The 22,113-nt window shown below is 41.1% G+C and overlaps 1 protein-coding gene and 1 pseudogene across 1 annotated transcript; one reads left to right on the top strand and one right to left on the bottom strand.

Annotated features, from left to right (window-relative positions):
* The first annotated feature begins 782 nt into the window (after nucleotides 1-782).
* On the top strand, nucleotides 783-4,253 carry LOC4349039 (protein Rf1, mitochondrial-like; annotated as a pseudogene).
* A 7,381-nt stretch (nucleotides 4,254-11,634) lies between these two features.
* Nucleotides 11,635-15,213, bottom strand: LOC4349038 (calcium uniporter protein 2, mitochondrial). Its single transcript, XM_015758687.3, has 2 exons — nucleotides 14,591-15,213; nucleotides 11,635-12,450 (listed from the first exon to the last, which is right to left on the bottom strand). Exons 1-2 carry the CDS (start codon nucleotides 15,083-15,085, stop codon nucleotides 11,935-11,937), a joined length of 1,011 nt encoding a protein of 336 aa, XP_015614173.1. The 5' UTR covers nucleotides 15,086-15,213; the 3' UTR covers nucleotides 11,635-11,934.
* Nucleotides 15,214-22,113: the final 6,900 nt, after the last annotated feature.

The raw sequence follows: 22,113 nt of genomic DNA, 5'->3' as shown, positions 1-22,113 counted from the left end.
ACGCAAGATAAATTATTAAAGGGACTATCTACAAATCATTCGCCATAAAACGAACCCAAACGCAGTCGGATTTTTCTCTACTGCTAATCCATACCTAACGATTTAGTGGACCTCCAACTACGTACACCCTTTTACGATTAATTAGGGACTAGTACGTATTTTATTTTTTAAACCATATGATTAATAACACATAAAAATTACAATGTAATTATTCTATAACTAGTAATTAATGTAAGTGGTATGTAAACTGTAGTGTGAGTGGTATGTAATTACATTGTAACTGTAGTGTAAGTGGTATGTAATTACGTTGTAAGTGTGGTGTAAGTGGTATGTAAGTGATATGTAAGTATGGCGTAAGTATTGTAAGTACCTAGTGAATGAATTTTAACTTAATTTTGGCATTGAAATCATTAATCCTACTATGCTGAGTTGGTTAGTCACTCTGTCTAAGACCTAGAAGACCATAGTTCGACTCCCCACCACTGCGTCTAAATTTTTTCCTTTGCACTGGCGCGAATCTCGATGAATATCGTACGGGCAAGACCTACAAGACCATAGTTCGACTCCCCACCACCGCGCCTGAATTTTTTCCTTTGCACTGGCGCGAATCTCGATGAATATCGTACGGACAACAATTCAACTGTTTTTTGTTTGAAAATCTGGCGACACATTTATAGCAAATGTCATTAGAAACAACGGACATTCTGTACTTTTTTTTTAAAAAAAAGAAACAAGTTTCAACTGGGTAATTTTGTGTCACTTGCATGTGGGTCCATATCACTATGGATCCACATGTCAGTGACACAGAGCTAGGTAACGTACGTGTACGTCAGAGAATCTTGTTCCGTTCACCGCGGGGTTGGGCAACGGCCCAACGCCAAACACAGTATCAGTCTTCCGCTCCACTGCTCCTTTTGCTAGGTCGCCGGAGTCCGGGCATCTCGCCGCCGCCGCGTCCTTGAGGCTGGGCATGTCACGCCGCGTCCCCGCTCGGAGTACGCGACCGAAGGGCGAGGAGGCCGCGCGGGTGGCAGTGGCGCCGAGGACGCACGCCACGTGTTTGACGAATTGCTCCGTCGAGGCAGGGGCGCCTCGATCTACGGCTTGAACCGCGCGCTCACCGCCGTCGCGCGCGACAGCCCCGCGGCCGCCGTGGCCTGCTACAACCGCATGGCCCGGTCCGGCGCCAAGAAGGTAGTGGCTCCCGACTTGTGCACCCATAACATCCTCATCTCCTGCTGCTGCCGCGCGGGCCGATTGGACGTGTTGGTTTCGCGGCGTTCGGCAATGTCGTTAAGAAGGGATTTAGGGTGAACGCCATCACCATCAATACTCTGTTAAAGGGCCTATGCGCCGAGAAGAGGACGAACGATGCATTGGACATAGTGCTCCGCAGAATGGCTGAGCTCGGTTGCATACCAAATGTCTTCTCCTACAGCATTCTTCTCAAGGGACTGTGTGATGAGGAGAGAAGCCAATAAGCTCTCGAGCTACTCCACACGATGGCTGATGATGGTCGCTGCCCACCTGATGTGGTGTCGTATAATACCATCATTGATGGTCTCTTCAAAGAGGGTGATGTGGACAAAGCTTACATCACATACCATGAAATGCTGGACCGGAGGGTTTCTCCAGATGCTGTGACTTACAACTCTATCATTGCTGCCTTAAGCAAGGCTCAAGCTATGGACAGGGCCATGGAGGTACTTACAGTGATGGTTATGCCCAATTGCTTCACATATAATAGTATTATGCATGGATATTGTTCTTCAGGACAGTCGGAAAAGGCTATTGGTATTTTCAGAAAGATGTGCAGTGATGGTATTGAACCAGATGTTGTTACTTATAACTCGTTGATGGACTATCTCTGCAAGAACGGAAAATGCACAGAAGCCAGAAAGATTTTTGATTCTATGGTCAAGAGGGGTCTCAAGCCTGATATTACTACCTATGGTACCCTGCTTCATGGGTATGCTTCCAAAGGAGCTCTTGTTGAGATGCATGATCTCTTAGCTTTGATGGTACAAAATGGCATGCAACTTGATCATCATGTCTTCAACATATTAATATGTGCATACACTAAACAAGAAAAAGTAGACGAGGTCGTGCTTGTATTCAGCAAAATGAGGCAGCAAGGATTGACTCCGAACGCAGTGAACTATAGAACAGTGATAGATGGACTTTGCAAGTTAGGTAGACTAGATGATGCTATGCTTAATTTTGAGCAGATGATTGATAAAGGACTGACACCTAACGTTGTTGTTTATACCTCCCTAATTCATGCTCTCTGTACCTATGACAAATGGGAGAAGGCCGAGGAGTTAATTTTTGAAATATTGGATCAAGGTATCAATCCCAACATTGTGTTTTTTAATACAATATTGGACAGTCTTTGCAAAGAAGGGAGGGTTATAGAATCTAAAAAACTCTTTGACCTGTTGGGACATATTGGTGTGAATCCTGATGTCATTACATACAGTACACTCATCGATGGATATTGCTTAGCTGGTAAGATGGATGGAGCAATGAAGTTACTCACTGGCATGGTCTCAGTTGGGTTGAAACCTGATAGTGTTACATATAGCACTTTGATTAATGGTTACTGTAAAATTAATAGAATGGAGGACGCATTAGCTCTTTTCAAGGAGATGGAAAGCAATGGTGTTAATCCTGATATTATTACATATAACATAATTCTGCATGGTTTATTTCGCACCAGAAGAACTGCTGCTGCAAAAGAACTATATGCCAGGATTACCGAAAGTGGAACGCAGCTTGAACTTAGCACATACAACATAATCCTCATGGACTTTGCAAAAACAAACTCACTGATGATGCACTTCGGATGTTTCAGAACCTATGTTTGATGGATTTGAAGCTTGAGGCTAGGACTTTCAACATTATGATTGATGCATTGCTTAAAGTTGGCAGAAATGATGAAGCCAATGATTTGTTTGCTGCTCTCCCGGCTAACGGTTTAGTGCCAGATAATTGCACCTACCGGTTAATGCTAGAAAATCTTATAGAACAGGGGTTGCTTGAGGAATTGGATGATCTACTTCTTTGAATGGAGGAGAATGGCTGTACTGCTGACTCCCTTACACTAAACTGCATAGTTAGAAAGTTACTTCACAAACGGGAGGTAAGCAAGGCTGAGGTTTACCTTTCTAAAATTGATAAACATAACTTCCACCTAGAAGCTTCCACGGTTGAGTCGCTGGTTTTGCTGGTTTCCAACAGGGAGTGTGATCAATATATGAAGTTTCTCCCAGAAAAGTATCGCCCCGTTCTGAAATCCAGGGCTGGTTGATACTGCCTGCAGTTACACTGCTGTAACTAGACATTGTTGATATTCTTATAGACCTTATTATATAAAGATGACATTCTGGATTGCAGCATAATGGGAGATCTCTCTTTTTGTCTGTTATGTGTGGACTGCTAGTTATGAAGAGCAAACCCCTGTTCCAGGTCATCTCGAACAAACGACTACTGGTTATAGCACAGTTTTATCATTCCTGGCATTGCGTACCTGATAATGGTTATAATCACTGTGCACATTAATACCTCCATCAGGATCACCGGCATTAATTTGAGCAAAGGTTAAACGCACAATAATGATGACAATGGAGTTTATGGTCTGCTCAAGCACATCTTTCAGTTCAGTTCTTGTCTTTACTGACCCAAGATCATCCCACCATTGCTTTATGCCAGGAAAGGCACAGTGGCAAGATTGGTCATGACCAACAATTACCAACTTACCAAGGTTTAAACCAAGCGGCACTAGGGAATGTGATAACGCTGTTGGTCTGCAAGGTACATGCTAATGCAGATTGAGATCTGCATTATTCCATCAAAGGGGTGTCGAATCTTTAAGAGGCAAGAGCAAACTGGAATTGAGAAATGAACAACAGTGATACTAACAGTAGTAGGATGCATCCATCTGATAGCTGATAGCCAAGAGGAAGGATAGGTCCCATTAAGCTTGTTGACTCAAGAGGGTGGAACATTGGTTTGCCAAGCTAGTCTGGGTAGCAGCCAGCAAGAAAGCCTTGGTCAGCACCATCAGAGTTGTCACGGCCAATCTCTCATGAAGAATGCCCTTGAATACATCCATCCATAGAAGATTGCAAATCGGAAATGTTACCCGATGTCAAATTACTTGTTTGGCACCACAGATGTGTGAGCAGAAAATATTTTCAGGTGTGTTAACATTGAACGATTATTTAATAATGATCTGCTATTGCTTCAATAAAAAATGATCTGCTATTGCATATTTCCTGTCAGATAGGATTATTGTACTATTGTATTCTAATGAATATGGAAGGAAATATCCAGCCTGTGACCTGCCAATGATTATTCGAGTAATCACATTCACTATACAGATTGGCAGAATACAACTCATATTTCATTAAACCATCCAAATAGTCAATTGATAATCAATCCATTGGTAATGGCTCAACTGTCATATTACCAATCCAATGCCACCATCAACGCGACTGTAGTAGTATGTTCAAATTTTAGCAATGGACCCTTTTACTCTAAAGAACACTATGTAAACTCGCAGAGGTACCGTATTTTTAATCATCAACACAAGAGAATTTCAAACAGCATACTGCTTAAGCGTAAAAAAAAAGGACATGGGACAGGTGGTATTGTCTACGTACTGCTTAATAGGGCTTGCACTTATTTATGATTGTCATGAAATTCACCAATCTGTATGAGTTTGGAGTTATGTATACTTTTCACAGGATGAATTTCATGTGCAGAAGAAGCTTTTTTGCTGTTGAATACTGTACACTTGCAGTCTTGGATTTGAAGTTCTGTATCAACTATCAAGAAAATTGTTTGTAAAGCTTCTATATTATGAAATCCTCATGTGTTCCTAATCTAGGCAGAAGGCACCAATTACCTAGTATTATTTGCTTGTCGTGTATGCTTCCTGCTATTATGTCCATATTATTTGTCTATTAAGAGAAATTTTAGGTGGGGGATTCCTTAGCAATGATGTATGAGTTATTTTTTTATGTGTATGCCAGGTACCCTGCATATGAAAAATTAGCTTCTCTTGAACAATGCAAGAGGTAATTGACTTTATTAGCTTCTCCAGGAACTTAGACTTTTCCCATCGGTAATATAGCTCATGTTGTGTTTGCTAAGAGTGTTTGTGGGGTAGTTGGGCTGGGCTATGGTAGAAAGCTCTGAGAAATGTTTGTAAGTAGTAACTAGTAAAGACTTGGGGGTCCAGGCAAGCTAGAACTAACATGCGACATTGCAGGAAATCCAACGCTGTAATTTGGTCTCGATGAAAAAGTTGAAATGGTGCACTACTCAAAGAATGTCCATCCCTTTTCTTTGGAAGAACATTATTTCAGATTTCAGAAAAACCAACTTTTCAGAAGGTTGTAATGCAATTGTTTATCTTTTCTTATATGAAAAGGATTGAATTGCTTTGTGTATACTGATTATTGCATCCTGGATAATTAGAACTGTAGAGTTAAGAACTTGAATAACACAGCAACACTGGGACAACTTAAAGCCGCTACAGTCAGGGACTCAGGGATAAATTGGTATCTGGATTCTTGAGGCTGGTGCAAACTCAAGGAAGAGGTATGTCAGCTATTTTGAATCTCACTGTCCTTGATCGTTTAAATTATTTTATTCATCCATTTTGTGGGCAGTTTCTTAGGCGAAAGAGATCATGAACTGCTATAACTGTTATAACTGTTGTTACTACAGTAATATGCCGTGCTTTGCAACGAGCCAGAACCATATAATTGGGGATCAGCTGGGTGGGTGGATTGAGAATAAATTACTGGATCGATTGCTACGCACACATGAAGCAGACCTTCTACGGTGGGAAGGGAACAAATGGAGGATATGACTCCGTTTTTAAAGTTGTAGAGAAAAACCTTCTGCTACTACAGGGTCTTCTCCATCGAAGTGGTTCTCTCATCTGTTGGTGACTTGGTGTAATGGTGTACTATGTGTAGATGGTCATCTTTTTGCCGGGCCGGCCAAGAAAGGCCAACCAAATTTACTTAGGATTGAAGAATATATACAAATATACAAAGTTATAACTTCAACGAGAAGCTGTCGAAGTAATGGAAATTGTCACCGGAGCAACTTCCCAAAAGCAAAAGATTACACTAACAACTTCCCAAAGTGTAGATGGTCATCTTACTTTAGTCAGATGCATGAACCTGAATTGTAGTGTCGCCTGTCAACCCAGTGCGACAGGGGGCTGCCAATCAATTTTGAACATGCGAACTTGTAATAAAGTTGTTCAGAAGTGTTTTAACAGCAACTGCAAGTTTTGATTCGAAATGAGTCATTTTCATAGCATTTTTGTTCATTATCTAGTGCTTGGTGTCTACTGTGGAGTCCTCTGCTTATCACCCTGAAAGAGGAAGATGAATTCAAGGACAAATCTGTTCTTCCATCGTGTGCCATTTCTCCACGCCTTCTAATACTAAAAAACATGTCGATCAGTGGAGTCGGCCTGTGTGCGCATTCATGACCATGTTTTTCACCTCCCTGGAACTGGAAGGATGGTAATTCCCAAGGCCTGGTAATTGTCCCTCATTTGATAATAACATTGTCACATACTCTGTCAGAAAAAAAAAACTAATCCTAGGGATGTATCTGAACAACGTGTATGTCCAAATACATTCTCAGGATTGAATTTTTTTTATGAGATGGAAGGAGTAGTCACTGACTGTGCTTGCCGCCAGACTATAAACAACACCACAGAAGTTGGAGACAGGCAATCAAGCAATGCAGCCACGCAGTCACCTAGTCGTCACCATCAGGGGCAGATCACCGTGAGTATCAGAGGCTCAAGCTCTTATTACCTAATAGGAGCTTCATTGGTTGACTTAATAAAAGCACATATTAAAATTTGAATTTTCAACTGAATTTTAGAGTTGATTTTAAGATATTTTCAGCATAATTTCTTTTTAGCGTCGACTTTTAAGTCGATACGAATAAACATATAAAAATTTTATCTATAAATCAATTTTTATTTCCTAATAAATCGTTTTGTCGTATTAGGAAATATAGGCAATCGATGATGCCCTAAATCCTTGTGGAGAGACGAAGAAAGGGAATTTGGAAGAATAAGGCCCTAAAAAACTTTTGCGTGTCACATCGAACGTTTGACCAGATATCGTAAGTGGTTTTTAGACACGGATGAAAAAACTAATTTCATAACTCACCTGAAAACCGCGAGATAAATTTATTAAGCCTAATTAATCCGTCATTAGCACATATGGGTTACTGTATCACTTATGGCTAATCATGGACAAATTAGACTCAAAAGATTCATCTCACGATTTCCATGCAAACTGTACAAATAGTTTTTCTTTTTATCTATGTTTAATGTTCCATGTATGTGTCTAAAAATTTAATGTGACGTTTTTAGGAAAAAAATATGGGAACTAAACAAGGCCTAATATGAGATATACACGGTTTATTTTTGCCCCTAGTCAGTGTTTATTTTTGCTTTTTTTTTTCCCTGAGATATACACGGTGGAATGACGTGGATGATCACTCATGTCATGGCCTCATGGGGTCCAGGCCTGAACCCCACAACTCGCTGAACTCGCTATACGGCAAGGCGACGCTGCCCACCTAACGTGCCAGATACCACGAACCGTCTCGCCCAACCTCCCCCACGGGGATACGTATGATATGTGTGCGCCCCCTCCTCCTGCCGGCTGACGCGACGGAACGTGAGTCCGTCACGCGTGGCGAACTAGTAGAGCGTTGATGTCATTTTTAAACTATACTACCTCTCTCATACACTTTTAGCTAATTTATGACAAAATAACAGGATTGAAAAATAACCACAGCGATCTTATTTAATGAACACAATAAATTCACACATTTCATATATAAAATTAATTAAAAGGAAGTTTGAGATAATTAAGGAAACATTTTTAGATTAAAAGGAAGATTATGGGATGGAAGGCTTGGAGATCATAAGGAAAGATATTTAGATTAATCAATTTGTTAGGTCACACGTGATTAGAATTATAATTTTTGTGGGATAAAACCTGAGAGCCAAAATTGTAATTTATATGGGACGGAGGTAGTATCATCGTTTATTAAGATTGATAAATATATGATAATATTTAGTTTGTTATCAATTATTGGTTATGTTTAAAGAATTTTAACAATATCACATTTAGCCTAGAGTAAATTACAGTTGGGCCACCTTTTATTGCCAAAGTTTCACTTTGGACCATCCCTAAACTAATATTTTCACTTTGGATCGGGTAACTTTGCCATATTTCCAGTTTGAACCACCCAACTCTCTTTACTATTCATGTTTACCCTCCATTCTGGTGAAGATATGGCCTGCATATAGACGGTGAAGTTCACCGATGTATCGAAACCGATTTGATTGAGATTGTTGATGGGCGCTGAAGAAATTGTTTAGGATGATCTAAACCAAAAAAATGGTGAAATTACCCGGTCCAAAATGAAAAGATTGGTTTAAGGGTGGTACAGAGTGAAACTTGGATAATAAAATATATGGCCCATATTGCAATTCACTCCACCTTTTCATTACCAAAGTTTCACTTTGGTCCACCCTTTACCTAATATTTTTACTTTGGACTAGATATTTTTGCCTTCTTTGCATTTTGGACCACCCAAACTTTCTTCGCGAGCATATTAACAGCCTCAAGCTCATCGGCACCTTCATGCCGATGATCTCCCCTGTTTAGGTGTAGGTCACATCTTCTGCCGGAGGAGAGGTTGGACATGGCTAGACAAAAGAATTATGGTGATCCAAAGTACAACAAAGGAAAAAATACCTAGTCTAAAATGAAAAGATTGGTTAAAGGGTGGTCTGAAGTGAAACTTCGGTAATAAAAGGTGGTCCAAAGTGCAACTCACTCTTTAGCCTATTATATTAAACTTGGTAATGTTACCAATTTGCTAAATTTTTAACAATATCAATTTTTTAAAAAATTAAAAATGACTACAAAAGTGACAAAACTTAAGGGTGTGTTCGCTGTTCCAGGTTGGGGAATTGGAATAGTACGCACGGAAAATAGAGCGGTTCATTATCGCGTGATTAATTAAGTACTTCCTCCATTTCATAATGTAAATCGTTTTATCATTTCCTACATTCATATTGATGTTAATTAATCTAGACATATATATCTATCTAGATTCATTAACATCATTATGAATGTGGAAAATACTAGAATGACTTACCTTATGAAACGGAGAAAGTATTAGCTAATTTTTTTAAAAAAAGGATTAATTTGATTTTTTTAAATAATTTTCATATATATATATATATTTTTAAAAAAAACACAGTTTAGCCGTTTGTAAAAAAACATGCGTGAGAGAGGTTGGGAAAATTTGGTGCCGAACACACCCTCAGTTTTTCTAGCCGCGCGCGGGGCGGCAACGACGAACGAACGGCTCGCGCGCGGTGGGTGGGTGAGGCGGTGGCCCGCGAGACACGGCGCCGGCAGCTGCCGCGTGCCCGCGTATAGGCGCGGCCCCCTTCCGTGCGAGAGGGCGCGCGGCGTGATCGCGTCAAACCTCTCGTGTGCCGCGCCTTTGCCGCCGCCGTCGCGATCGAAGCCAAGCCGAGCGCGAGGGGAGCCGCACGGCAGCAAGGGCACACCGCACACGGCTCCACCATGCTCGCCCAGCCACCACTGTCACGCACGCGCGGCGTTTTGTTCTACGTACGTGTTCCATACGCGCGCAGAGACAGAGACGGAGGGAAACTACGGCCCTGTTTTGATTCCAATTTTTCCGTCACATCAAATTTTTCTACACACATAAATTTTTAAATTTTTCGTCACATCGTTCTAAATTCTTCAGACTTTCAATTTTAGTATAGAATTAAACACAACCTACATTGATCTTAGTTCTCCGTAAAGTTCCATAAAGTTTGTAGTCCTGTTACAAACTTTACGAGTACGCAGGAACTACATTGATGTGTGATATGCGTGTTAACGTGAGCACCACAAATTTAGAAGTTTTTGGTTGACATTCACACTCTACCGCAGCTAATCACTTGTTGTGGCGACATTATTTCTACTTGTGAACAATGCTAAAAAGTTTTACATTATAAAACGGGGAAAGTACGAGTAGGAAGAGGACTGCAGGAACTACATTGATGTGTGACATCCGTGTTAACGTGAGCACCACAAATTTAGGAGTTTTTGGTTGACATTCACACTCTATCGCAGCTAATCACTTGTTGTGACGATATTTTTTCTACTTATGGAGAATGCTAGAAAGTCTAATAAATTAGGTCTAACCTGTTATTGTCTCGGAAAGATGTTACTACCAAATGAACTAGATATTTGGCCGAAAACCAAACAGAAAACAATCACTTAAAACACCGATGAACAGTAAAACAAACCAACGAGGAAATTTTGGCACGTCGCTTTCTGCAAGGGCGAGACAATCCATCGACCAGTCCTGCGTGGCGACGTGCTGTACTGCGCTGTTCGGCGGCCAACATGCGTAGGGAGGACAGCACGCCACAAGTCCACAACCAAAACACTACTACTCTTACCTCTATCAACTTTTTCTTATATTTATCGGCCAAAATTTAAATTTTTAATCTTAAATTTAGAGCTGATTTAGATTTTTTTTCATGAAAGTTTATTTTTCAGCCTTTATTTTTAAATCGCTAAAAACATGTATATAAAAATTTTATTCATAAATTATTTTTGGTTTGTAAATATACCGTTTTGGTTTATTTCATGAATAAATAAGCAAAACAATGGAGCCGACTACTACTCTATCAACGCTAGCTGAGCAAATGGACGGACGGTCACGAGGAAAAGTATCTCTATCAATCTCAGCCCCACCAACCTTGTGAGGAGGTGACATGGGCCAAACGGTCAGCAACTAAAGGACAGGTGAAAAAGCCAGCTTTAACGCTGACGCCTGTGGCTGGCTGGCTGCTGCTGCTGCCCTCAACCTCAAGTGGCGTAGCCGTTCAAGATGCTTTTCTTTTTCCTAGTGGAGTAGTATATCTTTTCTTTTTTTAGGGAAAATCCAAGAGAGCCGGTATAATAGTAAGCTATAAGCTAATTATAAATATATTTTTAAGAGATAAAGGAAGAGAGAGTAGCAGCAGGTTACATATCTATAACCAGCTGCAGCACGGACTTCAAGACGTAATGTGTGTATAACAAATAAGACCAAGTTAGTAAGCAATTATTATATGAATTTGCTATTACATTGGTTATAGATGATTTAGAGCTAGCAGTGGATTATACTATTATACTTGCTCTACGAAGAAGAAAAAAAAAGAAAAGATCAAGTGGATTTTTCAGAAACCTCGAAAGGAAAATGTGAATGAATGCCAGTCCAGTTGGATCGTAATGGGGTAAAGAAATTTCATAGGCAGGGGCCAAGGAAGGGTAATGATGCCGTAAAGAGCACGCTCACATCGTTCCAATGAAAAATCTCTTCGACGATTTCGTTGTTGACCCATGCTCCGCTCGAGAGATATTTAACCATTTACCATATTTAGATGTGGCAATTAACTTTTTGTCACTGAACTCACATGTCATAGACATATGTGGACCCACATATCATTGAGATAGGGATGGTAAATAGTTATTTATCAAATCTAAAAGTGGCAAATAGTTAAAAGCCCCTTTGCTGGAGCAATATGTTTTTCGCTGTCAAATTTGTACAACCTAAAATGAAGTCTACTAGTGGTGGCTTTCAGTCATCTGCAATCACTCTCACACACACACACATCAGGATTTTTTTTTCTCACCTCCAGGTTTTCAAGCTAAAATCTGCCTTGTCATCTCTTCAACAAACTATGCTTTGCATCGCATCATCCGCACATCAGAACGATACAATGGAGAAGCTAGCTTAACCCCCATAAACTGGGCATGAAAAAAATTCTGACAATAGAACAGAACAGCACAAAGATCATTGGCAATGGCAGTAAGAATGGCAATGGCTCTCCTGCGTCGAAGACGACGACGACGACGACGGTCTGCAGGGGCTCGTCGGAGTCCGAACCACCGGCAGGCCACAGGCTCGCCGGAGCTCGTCATACCGGCGGAGATCGAAATCCCGGGCGTGCATCAACCGCTTCTGCTTCGCCGCAAACCGGCTCTCGAAGAAGCCCTCGAAGGAGGGCTCCTTCTTGGTCCGGAGGAAGAAGGTGTAGCCGGCCATGAAGTACATGGAGGTCACATAGAAGCAGATGGGTTCCATGACATCCCATGAGAGCTCCCAGAATGTGAGCCTCATGAAGCCGGCAGTCTGGACGACGAGGTATGCCAGCCCCAGCCAAAGCTCACGGCGCACCTGGAGCGCCGCGGTGCGGTCGATCTCGACCTTCTGCGCCTCCATGGCCTTCAGCTCTTCCCTTGCTGGGCCATCCAAGGCAATGGGTTGCGCTCTCGGAATCGGTATGGCCTTCTCGATGGCTTTGACAACCTGCAATGGTGAATAGAAAGAACAAAAAAACATTTCGAAAATTTACTTGGTTGCTCTTCTTCTCAACAGAGAACCATCAAAGAAAGAGCGATGTTCGCAAGAGAAGATTACAGCCATGAAATGCGAATCAGTTTTCAAATGATTAAATTTCCAAAAGGAAGTGCAAGATATAATTGTGTTTCCAACACATTGCAAATGTGTTTTCAAAAGTAAAAGAATTATTTGATACTGAAAGAAAAACCAATATTGTGTATATTGTTAGGACAATAATGTTAAATTGCTTAAAGAAAAGAATCCCCACGCCGAGCCAAGAGGATCAGTCTGTGCAGGATAAGATTGTTTAGTTGGACAAGGAACATATGCCGCAAAAGCCTCAACCTCTATTTTTATACTTATATGAACAGCAAAAAAGACTGTAAAATAAGAACAGTTTACTTCCAAGACTAAAACATGCAAAAAAGATTTTCCCAAAAACATCTATGCCATGCCCACCACCACCACTTGCATGGGGTAAATTGCCAAATTGTCTGACTAACCGCACTTGCATGGAACAAAACAAACAGTAAATAGTACAAATTATGCTGCCTACGAATGCTGTGACCTACTCTAGATCAGATGGCATGTGACAGTGTCCCCCTTTACTTTGGCTAGGTCAGGACATAAGAAAGTAGATGTGTCATAACCTGTTAGCCGTCCATTAATCTTCTAGTATTATTCTAATGTGATAAAGATGTAGCTTATGTATTCAACAGATATTAAAAAAAAAGGGCTTCTTTACTCATGATAGTGTTGATTACTTGATTTCCAACTAGTAAAGTGAACGGTAGCAGCAATAGAAGCAAGCATGTAAGAATGTCAAAAAGTAAGAACAGAAGTAAGAATTTGATTCTGAAAAGTCTGCAACACTGCTAATTATCTATGCTCCTAGGTCCTTGAATTCACTCTTAAGAATTTCCAATTAATTCACATTTTATGGTTGTCTATTCTCTAACTTCAGGTGATTCTCATTTGCTGAACCAAAACTAGAAATTCTTCCAAAGCAACTTTTACCAAATAGTAAGCCAATAACAAGGACACCACTATGAGCTATCCTGCGTTATAAACCAGAAGGAGCTGATCTAAAAATAACATACAATTCTAGCAAATGCACAGAAAAGGTTATGGAGCAAAAAGGGAACCACCTAGTAGCACAAAATTGTTTGATATGTAACTAACTTTCAGTTTTGGCCCTCAAATTTGTTGGGAGGTATCACAAAGTTAAAAGGTACTACATCAATACTCCACCACCACTGGCATGTGATGGGGAATGCAATGGCATCTTAGATACTGAATCCTCTGCCATGCAATTCAAACATCATTTTTATACTATCAGTTGTGCAGCCCATGCCCTGTAAGAGAGACCAAATATGTCTCCAATTGTTGTCCTCATGACATGGCATTTAAATTGCATGGTAGAAAATCCAATAGAATACTAACTATGAACATTTCCATAAATGATATAATATCAGGGAACATAAAAGTTTTGAGTATGTGCTGGATGATGACTATTAATATGCATCCTTCCTCCAAAAATTTTGGCTGCCACAGGTTAATTCTCCTCATGTTCATTCATCGGAGATCAAGATTAAAATTATCACTAATGTCAATTAAGTTCTCTCCTTTTCTTTCTTGCTCCCTCAGGTATAAGATTTGAGGGGCTAAAGAATAGTTTTTTTTTTTAGTTTTGTTTTTAGTCGATCTGGTTTTGTGAGAAGAAAAGACACTCCCATGTCGGACGGAGTAAAAATCCCCAAACTTTGTGTGTCAACAACTGCTCTTACTACCGTTTAAGAACAGCGCCCTTTCTTTCATTCTTTTCCTGTTGGGAAACATACAAAGAAACACGCGGAAAATCTCATCAGATCTCGACACTTCTGAATTCTCAACCCGGTCACCCGGAAACAAAAAAAAAAGAAAAAAAATAACTGCAAGGAGAGAGAAAAGATACGAGAAACCAGCGTGTATTTCTCTCATGACATGCTAACTGCAAAATCAAAAAAAAAAAAACTAGAACAAAATTGGGAGAAGAGACGGATCAAGCAAGCGGCATTAAATTAAGGTGGTGGATTTGAAGCTGATGAGATGGGGGGGTGGATCGTACCATCTCGGGCCTGAGGAAGACGGTCTTGCCGAGGACGATGACGGATCCGGACTCGTCGAGCGCGCGCGCGACGGAGGCGCCGGACTCCGCGCCGGCGGCGTCGCAGCAGAGCCGGAGGAACTCGGCGTACGGCACGGTGCCCGCGCCCGACGCCCGCAGCCTCGCCCGCGCCGCCTCCATCTGCGTCGCCCGCAGCACCTTCCTCGCCTCCTCCACCGTCAGCCCCGCCACCGCCGACGCCGACGCCCGCTCCTCCCTCGCCACCGTCGGATGCGTCTGCGGCGGCGCCGGGGGGACGAGGCCGTCGAGGTTGATGCGCGGGAACGCGGCGCCGAGGTCGCGGATCCGGTCGGCGAGGGGGATGAACCCGCGTCGCTCGGGCGGCACCACCGGCACCGCCGCGGGCCGGAACGCCGTCTGCTCCTGCATGAAGCGGCGGAGCCCGCACGCCGCCGGCGGCGCCCGCGCCGCCCTCCTCATCAGCGCCGCCGCCATTGCAACCTCTCTCTTCCTCTCTCCTCACGGAGCTCGGAAATCGAGGGAAGCAATGGCAACAAAAAATGGGGGGAAGAAGAAATCGAAACGCACCCGGTTCACGCAGCTCGTTTGGTGATTTGTGGGGGAAGACGAAGTGAGGGGGGTGGAGGCTATTTATACTCCCCGCGATTCGGACGCGGCCCGGTCGGTCGGAGTCGGAGTCTGGCCCGGTCGCATCCGGTCGGAAGGTTTGGGTTTTTGGATGAGTACGAAAGTTTGTTCGAAATTTTGCCAAATTTCGGCAGGGCCCTTCGTACCGTCGGTGACGACGGACATGTTCACATTACTGCCACTTTTAACATTACCAATTTTTGAGTAACAAACTAAACATAATTAAATATTGGTGATTCTGGGTTTTTCCTCTTCCCAAAAGCTTTTTCAAATTTGCGTAAGGCTTTAAACCAAAGGGTCCAACATGACTAAATCTGGTAACACTAAAATGTTGCTAAATTTTAGTAAGGTTTTCAGCAAGGAAGTGAACAAGCCCAACATCTCGCTCAATTCGTCGAAGTTCGTACGGTGATATTTTGACACAGGAAACATGGGGAAGTCATGTGTTATACTCCATTGTAGCCAGCAATTTTTGAAAGCCTTTAATTGAGTATTACTAGGGGATTATAACACCTATTTTTCTTGTATTGATTACTTGCTTTGAATGAAATTTGGTAGTCGTAGTACATTCCAGATAGGCCGGAGCGGAACGTGTTTCTTGCTTGTTCTGCCAGTTATACATGACTTGTATTATTGCGGTACGTTTTGGCATCGTGTTTTTGTTGGTCTAGTACTCCTATATGATTACTGATTTTTTTTTGGTATGTTTCCACTTGGAAATAAGAAATTTCCTCATGGATATGTGCTTGGTTTTTTTTTCTAAAAAAAATGTCACTATTGAGCCGAGGTGAGGTAATCGTCATTTGTACGAGCATCCCCACATTCACACGTGTCAGAATTTGTGTTTATCCTTTTTTCTAGATGAAAATGGTTTGTGTTTATCATTACATCCTTGTTTATTGACGGTAAGGTCGATTTGAACATAGGAGTTTCACACTATTCATGTTTAAATGAATTTTAGTTTTATTTCAAATGCTATAATTTTTCAAAATGTATGATTGAACTAGTTATCCGTGATAGTTTTCTCCAAATTGTTCACTAAATTATTTCGTTCCAAATAAGGCATTTGTAAGAAAAACAGTTCGGTTTTCGGAAAATGTTGAAATTAATCCGTCCTCGTTTTAAACGGGTTCTAATAAGTGGGTAGGTACGTAGCAAAAGGCCGTGAGCTTAAAAAAAAGTGAAAAGCATATACATATTAATACATATCCTACATAGTCCAAAAGAAGCTTTGGATTAAAAATATATGCACTTAGATAAGTATGGATTGGATCACCAGCTCCCGATGACGATGAAGTGTAGGGAATATTTCGTAAAATTATGTTGCTTCTTGCAGGGCGCATGAAGAGCCTCAGCCCCACATGACACAACTACACGATGAAGAAGAAAAGTCCAACAAAAAAAAAGATTTGAGCATGAGCACACCTTACGCATATACAAATCCAAAAACATCCGGACGCGCGATTGCATGAATCAAAACTTCACATCAAAAACATTATATTGATTTATATATAGAGAGATACTAGAAAAAAAAAGTCTCGCGCGTTGTAATAGGTAAATGTTATTTTAATCTTATTTTTTATACGGTTTAGCTAAAGTAAAATTCACTGTATAAATTTGTTTAGATATTGTTTTTATAAGTTAGTATGAGAGTTTTTCTAAAGAGATTTCTCATACGACTCAATCTATATTTCAAAAAACGAACAAACTTAATATTCGACTCAAATACAAATATGTAATTTCAAAAAACGAATAAAATTAAAAACCGATTAAAGATGGATAACATACCAGAGATAACATACCAGAGTGCCTGTAACAATAATTTTAATTTTTATAACAGTAGGGATATATCACTTTATGCCACGAGTTAATGTGAACTTGTCAATAGGCATGTGTCCTAGTTGCTGCGGCACAGTGCTGGCTGCTTTTTAGCCTCATTTAGCCTTATCGAACAGTATTATATTGTTCTAAAAAAAGAACAGTTTTATTTTTTGTAAAACATATTTTTCTTAATAAAATGGATATATTCATTCTAGAAACCTGACACTAACACTCTGATCTTGCAAATAAAAGAGAAAATATTATACCACTCGATGATTTCATTTGATATGTCTAGATCATAATTAATTGCCAAGATTGATCGTGGTTATATACAAAATACACAATTATAATCATAAGATAGAAATATAAATCGCGTATTAAATCAAATACAGTTCGATCTGCTCCACACAATTACACAGGAAATCTAGTTTGTCACTGCTCCGAGCTTTATTGTTATCAACTGTCACGCAGTTGCGTGAATCGATTCTTTTGTTCCGATCAGCATATGTGATCGAGGCATCAATCCTGGTCATATCATTTTATCGAGCAAGTACGTAAGATTAACAGGGAGATCGACACAATTCATTATCACCCGTGCAATGCTTTAGAAGAATATGTAAACCTCTATTACAGCCGAAGTGTCTGGCACGCAAAAGCTGGACATCTTTGGTGTGTGCGTAGTACTAACAAGACATGCATGCACCAACTCCCATCTATCTATATAATTCTTCCAAAAAGGCTCAAAAGGATATTGGTGTGAGGCACAGCTTGTGCCGGTGTTATCTCCAGCTTTGAATCGTGTTCCACATACCAGCAGTAAGGAATATAATATATATATCAAGATTAAAACAAGTCAAAATATTTTATAAATGAGTTTTAATAGTAGAGTTTCCAAACATACCTCTATCTATAAGGACCACTTGAATGCGTTTTCTAGTGCATGCCGATTTACCATCAAACACACCGTATGTACTTAGTATGCCTTTGCTATCTCCCAAATTAACAAACACCCATATTAAATCTAGTATTTCTTTTTTTTCCTAAAATATAACACATACTAAGATACACCGTATATGTGATTATGTGTACTACTATCTATATACTATATTATTATATATTGTAGAATGGATGTAGTATTCATACATGTTGACAAGTTCACTTGAGGAGTCTTGCCATTTTAACTACGCTTAGGCCTTGTTTAGTTTACGAAAAGAAAATTTTTGGGTGTTACATTGGACGTTTGACCGGATGTCAGAAGGGGTTTTCGGACACGAATTAAAAAACTAATTTCATAACTCGCGTGGAAACCGCGAGACAAATTTATTAAGCCTAATTAATCCATTATTAGCACGTGGATGTTACTATAGCACTTATAGCTAATTATAGATAAATTAGGCTCAAAAGATTCGTCTTGCGATTTCTATTCAAATCGTGCAATTAGTTTTTTATTTTATCTATATTTAATGTTCTATGTATGTATTTAAAGATTCGATGGGATGTTTTTAAAAAAATAAATTTGAAAACTAAATAATGCCTTAATTCTGAAGGGATGACTGTTAGTATCAAATTTCCCCCAAAACAAGAAAAGTGACTACTACATCGTTCCAGAAAGTTCTTTTGGGTCGAGTTGTCTAAAAACAGAGCACGTCCAGGTCCATCACGGATCCATCAAACTAGCTTGTGGAGTACTATGGGCTCGTTCACTTTGCTATCATTTTTAATCTTACCAAGTTTTGGTATTACCAAATTTTAGTAAAGTTGCTAAAATTTTGACAAGATTGTCAAATTTTGGTAAGATTTCATATCTACTTACTAAAATTTAGCAATAAACTAAACGTAGCCAAAATTTTAGCAACTTTATCAGAAAATAGTATGTTTGAAAATAACATCAAAGCGAACAGGGCCTAAGATTATCCTCTCTTTTCTTTTTTGACACAATCCAAAGCTCAAGCTCATCCACGAGATCGTTCACCGTTCACCCAAGGTGACACCCCGCTGTACGCGCGGCCGCGTACGTGTCCGCCTCGCCCGCCGCACAGCTCAACACCGTCTCGCAGCCATACGAGCTCGCTCGCTCGCTCGCTCGTCGTCAACCGCGTGACCGGCCCCGACTTGTCAACTCGTCGACACCGCGACGCACGCACTCTCCCACCCTCCCTCCCTCCCGCTGACCCCGCACCGAGTCGCGGCTGCACCGGGCAGCGACTCCCCCCGTACGCCCACCGCTTCGCGCAGCGCAGGTGTCGCGCAGCGCGGCATCCGCGCCCACGCCCACGCCCCACGCGCAACACGTACTACGTACGTCTCCCCGCGCGCGCGGGGATGGAGGAGAGCGAGCGCGAGACGCTCGTGACCGACCGACCTGGCGCCGTAGCGCGCGCGGGCGCCTCCTACCCGCGAAAAAAAGTCAGACGCATGGGTGGAGACTGGAGAGGATGGGGAGATGGGCGGGGGCGGACGCGGCAGGCCGTCGGCGCGCGGTAAGACGTCGCGGTCGCCACATTTGACTGGCCCGCGGCCGCGGCACAACGCGAGGAGAGAGGCCAGGGCCACACACGACTGCCCGAGGAAAAGGTTTTCGTGCTGCGAGTGTGACCTCCCCTGGTTGGCGATCGATGCGTACGTGCCGCGCGCTGTTGCGGCTGCACCGTACGCGTCAAACAGCAAAGCGAACCGCTTGATCTGCACGCACGCACGCACGCACGGCCTCCCCCGCTCGCCGAAGCCGAACAGCTCGGGTTTTCAACCGAAAGCGTGGACGTTTCATGAGAACGTTTCAACCGCGGCGTGAACGGCTGGTTGCTGTGGCCTGCAGTGTCACCTTGTGCCTGCCTGGTGCTGCGTGCCTGCGTTTCAGCCACGGGTTGATTTGATGGCTCGGCCGCGACGGCCGGCAGGAGCACCGGCTGAAAGCCTGGGACTCGCAGGGAGCTGGATTTCATTTAACTTTTGGCTTTTTTTTAATAAAACTTACTTGTTTAGATTAAAAAATTTTGGCAAAACATCACATCAAATATTTGGACACATGTTATGGGAGTATTAAATGTGAAAAAAAAACCAATTACACAGTTCGCATCTAAATTGCGAGACGAATCTTTTGAGCGTAATTACACCATAATTTGATAATGTGATGCTACAATAAACATTTGCTAATGACGAATTAATTAGGCTTAATAAATTCGTATCGTAGTTTACAGGCTGAATTTATAATTTGTTTTGTTATTAGTCTAAGTTTAATACTTCAAATGTGCATCGTATACTTCAAAAACTTTACACCCAAAGAACTAAACACAACCTTATTTTACAAATAGATTCCTCAAAATACTTATTTTATAAATGAACCCTTTTCACAGCGCTAATGTCATTGGCGCCATGTGACGTTAGCGCCATCCCATCATCCCCCGTTAAAAGCTACTCCCTCCGTTCCAAAATATAAAGGATTTTGGACAGATGGAACATTTCCTAGTATAACGTATCTAGACAAAGAGGAAGTGTCACATCTATCAAAATCCCTTATATTTTAGAACGGAGGGAGTAAGTAAAGGGGGACGGTACCAATATCATTGGCATCGAGGATCTATTCATAAAAAGAATAAATAAAAAAAGACCAATTTGTAGTAGGAAAAGATCTATTTGTAACAAAAACATTTACAAATAAATCCTCGACGTCGGTATCACTAATATCAAGGACCAATTGTAAATATTTTTTATTACAAATAAGTTTTTTTACAAACAAGTCATTTTTTACAAAAATTACAAATAAGTCCAGATATCAATGATATTGGCGCCACCCCCTTTCACATTAGTAACTTAGCTTTCACCGGAGGTCGAGGGGAACGACACCAACGTCATTAGCATGTCAAGTTAGACCACGGCACCATTGATGTTGACACTGAAAAAGAACTATTTCTAAAATAAGTTTTTTTTTCTATTAGTAGAATAAGTTTTCCAAAATATTGAAAGATGAAAAAAAAAATCAGCGCAGAGACCTTCACGCTTTTATCGTCTCGTGAATCTGGAAAGTTCAGCTTTCTCCGATGGATTTGGAATATGTTTTGTTTTTTCAGAATTTCTGAATGCCCGGCTTTCTGTATCAACACAAGCTTGGAATGTGAATAACTGAATCTGGATGCTAGCTGGCTAGAGCGCCGAAAACGTCTAGGTGTCAACTGAATGTTAGTTTTCATTTTACATACAGAATTACACAGGCAGGATAGATACACATTCTAAAAAAACACACTTCTCTTCACTTTTTGCCCGAGAAAACGGCTTGGTTTGTGCCACAGCACAATAACTTCCAACTGTATTTTTACGGTTACCCTGTTCCTGCAATTTTTTTCTACAATTGCACGGTAGATGCATACATCCACACACCACTACATATAACAGTAACATATTTACACCTCACGTATACATCTTGTGATCAACGGCACCTCATAATCTTACTAAAATCATATTGAAGGCCTTTTACATGTGCATTTCAATTCCGCTGATAAAAACTACACTACTCTCTAGCCAGCTAAAAATGTACCCAAAATATGTTTCTTCATATAGATTCAGCATTCATGAATCCCAAACCGATCGAAGTGAAACACCGTACGTGTTTTCGAGGAAGAGCACTCCCGACATGTCGGTTCGGCTTTGCCGGCTGGTAGATGCAAACAAAAATACCATACGAAATCATGGGGAGGACAGGCTAAAACAATAAAAAAAAGAAAAAAAATGGAGATTTTGGATTGTGTGGTTGTATAGCTGATGTATATTAGTATATGCTGGCTTGATTTGATGGGAAGATTCCTTGTAAGATCTGTGTAACCTTGTTGCCATTTTATTTCCTCAGTGGAAAAAGGAATATTCCTTGTCTCATGGATATGCCCTGTGGTAAAAGCTTCATGAGAGAGTGTGTTTAGCGGTGGACATCTTAGTAATGTCAAAGCCAAATTATTCTTATTACGACTGTACCATCTCCATATATAATTGGTTGATTGGTTGAGTTCAATAAAACTTCTTTTATAAAAAAAATGTTTTGGGATATAACACACATATATGTAGAC

Source organism: Oryza sativa, chromosome 10, assembly GCF_034140825.1.
Source record: "Oryza sativa Japonica Group chromosome 10, ASM3414082v1".
NCBI lineage: Eukaryota > Viridiplantae > Streptophyta > Magnoliopsida > Poales > Poaceae > Oryza > Oryza sativa.
Note: the sequence above shows the minus strand (reverse complement) of the source record. Positions and strands in the feature narration are given on the sequence as shown.